Source organism: Oncorhynchus tshawytscha, linkage group LG17, assembly GCF_018296145.1.
Source record: "Oncorhynchus tshawytscha isolate Ot180627B linkage group LG17, Otsh_v2.0, whole genome shotgun sequence".
Classification (NCBI taxonomy): domain Eukaryota; kingdom Metazoa; phylum Chordata; class Actinopteri; order Salmoniformes; family Salmonidae; genus Oncorhynchus; species Oncorhynchus tshawytscha.
In genome coordinates, this window is record NC_056445.1 from 16,726,436 (window position 1) to 16,736,608 (window position 10,173).

At 44.6% G+C, this 10,173-nt stretch overlaps 1 protein-coding gene across 1 annotated transcript; it reads left to right on the top strand.

Moving 5' to 3' along the window:
• The first annotated feature begins 4,922 nt into the window (after positions 1 to 4,922).
• LOC121839779 (NACHT, LRR and PYD domains-containing protein 3-like) lies at positions 4,923 to 10,115 on the top strand. Its single transcript, XM_042300276.1, is given in 11 exon segments — positions 4,923 to 5,084; positions 5,327 to 5,493; positions 5,589 to 7,383; positions 7,467 to 7,640; positions 7,777 to 7,950; positions 8,087 to 8,260; positions 8,329 to 8,502; positions 8,669 to 8,784; positions 8,787 to 8,841; positions 9,342 to 9,388; positions 9,525 to 10,115. Coding segments are annotated over 11 exon segments (3,558 nt in total). The 5' UTR covers positions 4,923 to 4,968; the 3' UTR covers positions 10,091 to 10,115.
• Positions 10,116 to 10,173: the final 58 nt, after the last annotated feature.

Here is a 10,173-nt window from a genome sequence, read left to right on the forward strand (position 1 = left end):
CAGAGAGAAGCCAGCTGCGAGCCTGCAATCAGGCACGGAGGGTTGACTTCCTTGTCCTGCTCTTATGCTGACAAGTATAGCTTTATGCTGTGTAATAGCCTACTAAATAGCCTTATATTAAATTGCCTAAATAATCTAGGACATTTCATACATAAATGAAGTAGCTCAGGTCTTGAAAATATGGACAACTTTTTCCTCCTCCCTATCCTCACTGGACTTTCTTTTATTCAGTTTCTTCTTTACATCAGCAAAGAAGGACTCCATGTTTCAGAACTCTGTCACGTTGTTCGTAATAATGAATGTCGGACCAAGGCGCAGCATACTTCAAATCAAATCAAATTTTATTTGTCACATACACATGGTTAGCAGATGTTAATGCGAGTGTAGCGAAATGCTTGTGCTTCTAGTTCCGACAATGCAGTAATAACGAACAAGTAATCTAACTAACAATTCCAAAAAAAAAAAACTGTCTTATACACAGTGTAAGGGGATAAAGAATATGTACATAAGGATATATGAATGAGTGATGGTACAGAGCAGCATAGGCAAGATACAGTAGATGATATCGAGTACAGTATATACATATGAGATGAGTATGTAAACCAAGTGGCATAGTTAAAGTGGCTAGTGGTACATGTATTACATAAGGATGCAGTCGATGATATAGAGTACAGTATCTACGTATGCATGAGATGAATAATGTAGGGTAAGTAACATTATATAAGGTAGCATTGTTTAAAGTGGCTAGTGATATATTTACATAAATTCCCATCAATTCCCATTATTAAAGTGGCTGGAGTAGAGTCAGTGTCATTGACAGTGTGTTGGCAGTAGCCACTCAATGTTAGTGGTGGCTGTTTAACAGTCTGATGGCCTTGAGATAGAAGCTGTTTTTCAGTCTCTCGGTCCCAGCTTTGATGCACCTGTACTGACCTCGCCTTCTGGATGACAGCAGGGCGAATAGGCAGTGGCTCGGGTGGTTGATGTCCTTGATGATCTTTATGGCCTTCCTGTAGCATCGGGTGGTGTAGGTGTCCTGGAGGGCAGGTAGTTTGCCCCCGGTGATGCGTTGTGCAGACCTCACTACCCTCCTCACTACCCGCTCTCGATTGTGCATCTGTAGAAGTTTGTGAGTGCTTTTGGTGACAAGCCGAATTTCTTCAGCCTCCTGAGGTTGAAGAGGCGCTGCTGCGCCTTCCTCACGATGCTGTCTGTGTGAGTGGACCAATTCAGTTTGTCTGTGATGTGTATGCTGAGGAACTTAAAACTTGCTACCCTCTCCACTACTGTTCCATCGATGTGGATGGGGGGGGTGTTCCCTCTGCTGTTTCCTGAAGTCCACAATCATCTCCTTAGTTTTGTTGACGTTGAGTGTGAGGTTGTTTTCCTGACACCACACTCCGAGGGCCCTCACCTCCTCCCTGTAGGCCGTCTCGTCGTTGTTGGTAATCAAGCCTACCACTGTTGTGTCGTCCGCAAACTTGATGATTGAGTTGGAGGCGTGCATGGCCACGCAGTCGTGGGTGAACAGGGAGTACAGGAGAGGGCTCAGAACGCACCCTTGTGGGGCCCCAGTGTTGAGGATCAGCGGGGAGGAGATGTTGTTGCCTACCCTCACCACCTGGGGGCGGCCCGTCAGGAAGTCCAGAACCCAGTTGCACAGGGCGGGGTCGAGACCCAGGGTCTCGAGCTTGATGACGAGCTTGGAGGGTACTATGGTGTTGAATGCCGAGCTGTAGTCGATGAACAGCATTCTCACATAGGTATTCCTCTTGTCCAGATGGGTTAGGGCAGTGTGCAGTGTGGTTGAGATTGCATCGTCTGTGGACCTATTTGGGCAGTAAGCAAATTGGAGTGGGTCTAGGGTGTCAGGTAGGGTGGAGGTGATATGGTCCTTGACTAGTCTCTCAAAGCACTTTATGATGACGGATGTGAGTGCTACGGGGCGGTAGTCGTTTAGCTCAGTTACCTTAGCTTTCTTGGGAACAGGAACAATGGTGGCCCTCTTGAAGCATGTGGGAACAGCAGACTGGTATAGGGATTCATTGAATATGTCCGTAAACACACCGGCCAGCTGGTCTGGGCCTGCAGCCTTGCGAGGGTTAACACGTCTAAATGTCTTACTCACTTCGGCTGCAGTGAAGGAGAGACCGCATGTTTTCGTTGCAGGCCGTGTCAGTGGCACTGTATTGTCCTCAAAGCGGGCAAAAAAGTTATTTAGTCTGCCTGGGAGCAAGACATCCTGGTCCGTGACTGGGCTGGGTTTCTTCCTGTAGTCCGTGATTGACTGTAGACCCTGCCACATGCCTCTTGTGTCTGAGCCGTTGAATTGAGATTCTACTTTGTCTCTGTACTGGCGCTTAGCTTGTTTGATAGCCTTTGCTGAGGGAATAGCTGCACTGTTTGTATTCAGTCATGTTACCAGACACCTTGCCCTGATTAAAAGCAGTGGTTCGCGCCTTCAGTTTCACACGAATGCTGCCATCAATCCACGGTTTCTGGTTAGGGAATGTTTTAATCGTTGCTATGGGAACGACATCTTCAACGCACGTTCTAATGAACTCGCACACCGAATCAGCGTATTCGTCAATGTTGTTGTCTGACGCAATACAAAACATCTCCCAGTCCACGTGATGGAAGCAGTCTTGGAGTGTGGAGTCAGCTTGGTCGGACCAGCGTTGGACAGACCTCAGCGTGGGAGCTTCTTGTTTTAGTTTCTGTCTGTAGGCAGGCATCAACAAAATGGAGTCGTGGTCAACTTTTCCGAAAGGGGGGCGGGGCAGGGCCTTATATGCGTCGCGGAAGTTAGAGTAACAATGATCCAGGGTCTTTCCACCCCTGGTTGCGCAATCGATATGCTGATAAAATTTAGGGAGTCTTGTTTTCAGATTAGCCTTGTTAAAATCCCCAGCTACAATGAATGCAGCCTCCGGATAAATCATTTCCAGAGAGTTAAATAAAGTTCGTTCAGAGCCATCGATGTGTCTGCTTGGGGGATATATACGGCTGTGATTATAATCGAAGAGAATTCTCTTGGTAGATAATGCGGTCTACATTTGATTGTGAGGAATTCTAAATCAGGTGAACAGAAGGATTTGAGTTCCTGTATGTTTCTTTCATCACACCATGTCACGTTAGTCATAAGGCATACGCCCCCGCCCCTCTTCTTACCAGAAAGATGTTCATTTCTGTCGGCGCGATGCGTGGAGAAACCCGCTGGCTGCACCGCTTCGGATAGCGTCTCTCCGGTTAGCCATGTTTCCGTGAAGCAGAGAACGTTGCAGTCTCTGATGTCCCTCTGGAATGCTACCCTTGCTCGGATTTCATCAACCTTGTTGTCGAGAGACTGGACATTGGCGAGAAGAATGCTAGGGAGTGGTGCACGATGTGCCCGTCTCCGGAGTCTGACCAGAAGACCGCTTCGTTTCCCTCTTTTTCTGAGTCGTTTTTTTGGGTCGCTGCATGTAATCCACTCCGTTACACTGGTTGTAAGGCAGAACACAGGATCCGCATCGCGAAAAACATGTTCTTGGTCGTACTGATGGTGAGTCGACGCTGATCTTATATTCAGTAGTTCTTCTCGGCTGTATGTAATGAAACCTAAGATGACCTGGGGTACTAGTGTAAGAAATAACACGTAAAAAAAACAAAAAACTGCATAGTTTCCTAGGAACGCGAAGCGAGGCGGCCATCTCTGTCGGCGCCGGAAGTTCCGGAAGTTAGAGTTCCACATACTTTTAATGAATAAAGTGAAACTTAAGTAAATACAAAACAAATAAAGAATAAACGAACCGTGACGACAATGCAGTGCGAACAGGCAACTAAACAAACAATATTCCATAACCCACAGGTGGAAAAAATGCAACTTAAGTATGATCCCCAATTAGAGACACCGATAACCAGCTGCCTCTAATTGGGAGTCATACAAATCACCAACATAGAAAATCAAACCTAGAACCCCACATAGAAAATATAAACTAGAACAAAAACCCCTAGTCACACCCTGACCTACCATACAAAATACAGGTTTTCTATAGTCAGGACGTGACACTCACTTCATATAGAGGGGCCATCACACTGTGGTAAATAACGCCAGTTTGTTATTTAGAATGTCTTCTTTCTGTTTTTAGAGGGAGAGAAACCAAAAGCCTACCGTGCCCATTTAAAAAAATTGTGCATCCACATGACAAGTGTAATTGCACCATTGTATTTACCCAAGTTCTCTCTCAACTCCAGCACCACCCGCCAGCAATGTTTTTGTTATTGCCTGAAGCAGGACTCTAGGGGCTGAGAAGAGACTCTCAGAATGAAACATTCACACCTCCATTAATTTACAAAACTGGTCAGACCAACGTGTAAGTGTGTGTGTGTGTGTGTGTGTGTGTGAATGCTAGAGCAGAGGGTAGTGCTGAGCGATTAGTGCCTTTTGAGGTCAGTTCAAGTTTCATTTACATTATTAAAACAGAAACCCGTTTTTTCATTTCGGTTTTGATAATTCTTCAGGACATTATATGCACAATGCGTTATGTGGGTTGAATGCCTTAACACAGAATAAAACAATTAATATAAGTCCCATGATGGTAGTGACTGCCCATTACCGCTTATCAGCTATTAAATCATTTATTCATATCACTTTACTTTAATAAAATAAAAAGTGTTGTCATTGTTAATGGTTCTTCAATGTTCAGACATACTGTTCTGTTATTTCTTATTGTAGCTGAGTGAGCTGTGACTTACATCTAAAACGAGTCTCTCTGGGGGGAGAGAGGAGGGGACCATTGCCTCTAAAATGAGTCTCTCTGGGGAGAGAAAGGAGGGGACTACTGCCTCTAAAATGAGTCTCTCTGGGGGGACAGAGGAGGAGACCACTGCCTCTAAAATGAGTCTCTCCGGGGAGAGAGAGGAGGGGACTACTGCCTCTAAAATGAGTCTCTCTCTGGGAGAGAGGAGGGGACTACTGCCTCTAAAATGAGTCTCTCTGGGGAGAAAGAGGAGGGGACCACTGCCTCTAAAATGAGTCTCTCTGGGGAGACAGAGGAGAGAACCACTGCCTCTAAAATGACTCAAGACACCAGATCAAAGAGGTAAGAGATGAATTGCAAAATATACATTGCTATTAAAAAAATCAAACTAATGAAAAGTGATCCCAAATTACATGGAATGTAGATCTACATAATGAATTTAAAAGGCCAAACAGGGATTTACCAATTGCAGACTGTAGCTTTAAAAGAAACTTCTAGAAGTTCCATTATACAGTTGTTAAAATGAAGTAGATGAGGTATTAATGTGATATTGATGAGGTGATCTGTCTCCCTGTTTTGTTCAGTGTCCAGAAGCCCAGAGCAGAGTCACCTACAACCAGCCTGCTATCAATGAAGAGTGATCAACCACCTGCTTTCAGCCAGGAACCATTACCAGATGACAATAAGGAAGTGGAGAGTTTGGACAGTGAGGATGCATTAAAGATCACACACAACCTTTTGGACAGAAGAAGTAAGACTGTGTTTCATATAATATTACAAAGAATGGTACAAAGGCCATTATAAAACACAAACTTATGAGTCCCAACTCTCATTGTTTTCCTACAGGTCAAACTCTGCTGACAGTGCAACAAGACATTAAGGCTAAACTGAAACACAAGTATCAACACATATCTGAAGGAATTGGACACCATGGAAACCAAAGTCTGTTAAAGGACATCTACACAGACCTCTACATCACAGAGGGTGGAAGTGGAGGGCTCAATAATGAACATGAGGTTAGACAGATAGAGATGGCATCCAAGAAACGAACCACACAAGAGACACCAATCAAATGCAACGACATCTTCAAGCCTTTACCTGGACAAGACAAACCAATCAGAACTGTGCTGACAAAAGGAATCGCTGGTGTTGGAAAAACAGTCTCTGTGCAGAAGGTCGTCCTTGACTGGGCAGAGGGAAAATCAAATCAGGACGTTCATTTCATGTTTCCTCTCCCTTTCCGTGATCTGAACCTGAAAAAGGACCAATACAGTCTGATGCAACTTCTTTCCCACTACTTCTCAGAGCTGAAAGAGATTGACAGCATTGAAGATGGTGAAACCAAAACTGTTTTCATTTTTGATGGTCTGGATGAGTGTCGTCTTCCTCTAGACTTCAAAAACAATGAGAAGTGCTGTGATGTCACAAAGCCAACCTCAGTGGACGTGCTGCTGACAAATCTCATCAAGGGGAATCTTCTTCCCTCTGCTCTCCTCTGGATAACCACACGACCTGCAGCAGCCAATCAGATCCCTCCTGAGTGTGTTGACCAGGTGACTGAGGTACGAGGGTTCAATGATCCACAGAAGAAGGAGTACTTCAGGAAGAAAATCACAGATCAGATTCTGGCCAATGAAATCATCAAACACATGAAGACATCAAGGAGCCTCCACATCATGTGCCACATACCAGTCTTCTGTTGGATATCAGCCACTGTCCTTGAGATGATGCTGAAAGAGGCAGAGAAGGATGAAGTCCCCAAAACTCTGACCCAGATGTACTCACACTTCATACTCATCCAAATCATTGCGAAAAACAAGAAGTACAATAAAGCCACAGAGACAAACACAAAGGAACTGTCTCAGTCAGACAAAGAGATGATCCTGAAATTGGCTAAACTTGCTTTCCAACAGCTGCAGAAGGACAACCTGATCTTCTATGAGGAGGACCTGAGAGATTGTGGCCTTGATGTCACAGAGGCATCAGAGTACTCAGCATTGTGTACAGAGATCTTTAAAGAGGAATCTGGGCTGTACCAAGACAAGGTCTACAGCTTTGTGCATCTGAGCATTCAGGAGCTTCTAGCAGCAGTGCATGCTTTAGAATCATGTCTGGACAAGAAGGAAAATGTTTTCTCCCCCACTAGTGATGATGAAGAGAAGGAGTCAATCCAGTTGTCTGACTTACACAGGAGAGCAGTGGACCAGGCCTTGAAGAGTGAGAATGGACACCTGGACCTGTTCCTCCGCTTCCTTCTGGGTCTCTCACTGGAGTCCAATCAGAATCTGTTACAAGGCCTTCTGACACAGACAGGAAGTACAACACAGACCAATGCAGTTGAGAGAACAGCCAGGTACCTTTCAAACAAGATCAAGAAGGAATCCTCACCAGAAAGGATCATCAACTTGTTCCACTGTCTGAATGAAGTTGGTGCCAACTCTCTAGTTGAAGACATGCAGACCTCCCTGCATTCAGGAACTCTTTCAGAAACAAGACTAAAACCTGACCAATGTTCAGCCCTGGCCTACCTGTTACTGATGTCAGAGGAGGTGCTGGAGGAGTTTGACCTGAAGACATACAACACATCAGAGGAAGGTTATCAGAGGTTGCTGCCTGTAGTGAAAACCTGCAAGAGAGCACTGTAAGTTCTGTTATTGAGTTGATGTATACAGTATCATTATAATGAAGGATTTGTTTATCTAACTGATTATCTCCTCTCTCCAGACTGGATCACTGTAAGCTCACATATAAATCCTGTGAGACTCTGGCCTCAGCTCTGCAGACACCAAACTCCCCCCTAAGAGAACTGGACCTCAGCTACAATGACCTGGGAGACAGAGGAGTGGAGCTGCTCTGTGTTGGACTAACCAGTCCACTCTGCAACATACAGACACTAGTGTGAGTTAAATATCTTGACTGAGTTTGTATGTTTTTAACATTGGTTAATCAAGTCCTTCTGTTATTGTCTTAATGCATCTCAATTTCTTAAAGCTTTGCATATTTAACAGTGTATCAACATATATCCTCTCTCCAGACTGGCTGACTGTTACCTCACATATAAATCCTGTGAGACTCTGGCCTCAGCTCTGCAGACACCAAACTCCCCCCTGAGAGAACTGGACCTCAGCTACAATGACCTGGGAGACAGAGGAGTGGAGCTGCTCTGTGTTGGACTAACCAGTCCACTCTGCAACATACAGACACTATTGTGAGTTAAATATCTTGACTGAGTTTGTATGTTTTTAACATTGGTTGATCATGTCCTTCTGTTATTGTCTTAATGCATCTCATTTCCGTAAAGCTTTGCAGATTTAACAGTGTATCAACATATCTCCTCTCTCCAGACTGGTTGACTGTACAATCACATATGAATCCTGTGAGACTCTGGCCTCAGCTCTGCAGACACCAAACTCCCCCCTGAGAGAACTGGACCTCAGCTACAATGACCTGGGAGACAGAGGAGTGGAGCTGCTCTGTGTTGGACTAACCAGTCCACTCTGCAACATACAGACACTAGTGTGAGTTAAATATCTTCAGTATGAGTTATTATGTGGATGTTTTAAACATGTGATCTTCTGCCCTCTAGTCTAGGTCAATGTGGTCTGACAGAGGGTTGCTGTTCAGATCTGTCCTCAGTCCTGAGTTCACTCAACTCACAACTGAAACAACTGGAGCTGAGAGACAATGACCTGCAGGACTCAGGAGTTACACTGCTGTCTGCTGGACTGGAGGATCCAGACTGTAAACTACACACACTGGGGTAAGTACAGCTGTTTCAGTCAGGTCTGTACTGAGCTTAGTAAAACAAATACTGTATAAATCTGATGTTTCATCACAATGTTTGTGTCATGGACAAATGTATTCGTGTCCTACAAGATGATTGACACCAGTACATCAACCTAGACAGCTGTTGTGTCTCTCTGTAGGCTGTCTGGCTGTCTGGTCACAGAGGAGGGCTGTGCTGTTCTGTCTTCAGCTCTGAGGTCAAACCCCTCCCACCTGAAAGAGCTGGACCTGAGCTACAATCACCCAGGAGACTCTGCAGGGGACTGCTTTCAGCTGCTCTGGTGGATCCCACATATAAACTGATGAAGCTGAAGTAAGTCAGGATAGATGTCCTGATAGTGTGAGCAGCTGTTGTGTCATATGTAGTGTAGTAGGGTCAGTAACATGAGGACATGATGGTAGAATTAAGGGGAAGTTCACCCAGCAGGCTGAGCACTCCAACACAGCATACATCATCACCACATGAATACTCTTCTTCTGCATCTCTGATATCCTGTTGGAATTGTACTCTGTTCTGTATGCAGTAGGGATGATAGAATACCTATATGTCTCTAGTAATGAATTGTACTCCGTTCTGTATGCAGTAGGTAGGATAGAATACCTGTATGTCTCAAGTAATGAATTGTACTCCATTCTGTACGCAGTAGGTAGGATAGAATACCTGTATGTCTCTAGTAATGCATTGTACTCTGTTCTGTACGCAGTAGGTAGGATAGTAATGAACTGGGATAGTGCACCAGAACACAACAATATGGTTTAAATGTTGACTGCTTTATTAGGTCTTTGTTAGTCAATAACCTGTTTCTCCTACAGTGTGGATCATGGTGGAGAGTGCAGGCTGAAATCAGGGCCGCGGAAATGTAAGTCTCTTCAATCCTAATTAACTGTATATTCAGAACTATAGTAACATAGTAACTAATCAATACCTGTCCTGTACCTACAGAACAACATTTTATATGAAGATGTGGTTTGATTAAACTCTCCTTTTGTCTACAGATGCTTGTCATCTCACCCTGGACCCAAATACAGCAAACCCATACCTGATACTGTCTGAGGGGAACAGGAAGGTGACATTGGTGGAAGAGAAGCAGCATTATGAAGACCATCCAGACAGATTGGATCATCCCCAAGTTCTCTGCAGAGAAGGCTTATCTGGAGGTCGTTATTACTGGGAGGTGGAGAGGGATGGTGACGGGGCTTTCATTGGTGTGGCGTACAAAGGAATGAAGAGGAAGGGACGGGAGGATGACCGTAGGATTGGACACAATAAGGAGTCCTGGTGTTTAGTCTGCTATGATAGTGGTTATAACTTTTACCATAATGGAGTCATCAGATACAGTCGACCAGATACTTTTCCTGTTTCTAAGAGAGTTGGAGTGTATCTGGACTGGCCAGCTGGTACGTTGTCCTTCTATAGTGTGTCCTCCTCTGGTACAGTGACACACTTCTACACAGAACACACCACATTCACTGAACCCCTCTATCCTGGGTTTATAATGTACTCCTCCGACTACACCTCATTGACCCTGTGTCCGATAGATGACCAACACATTCAGAGGTGAGTCATAGCGATGTTTCATCATTTGTTTTCCTCTTGAATCATTTCTACAATTAGATTAGTAGTAGTGGTGTGTTTTAATGTGTT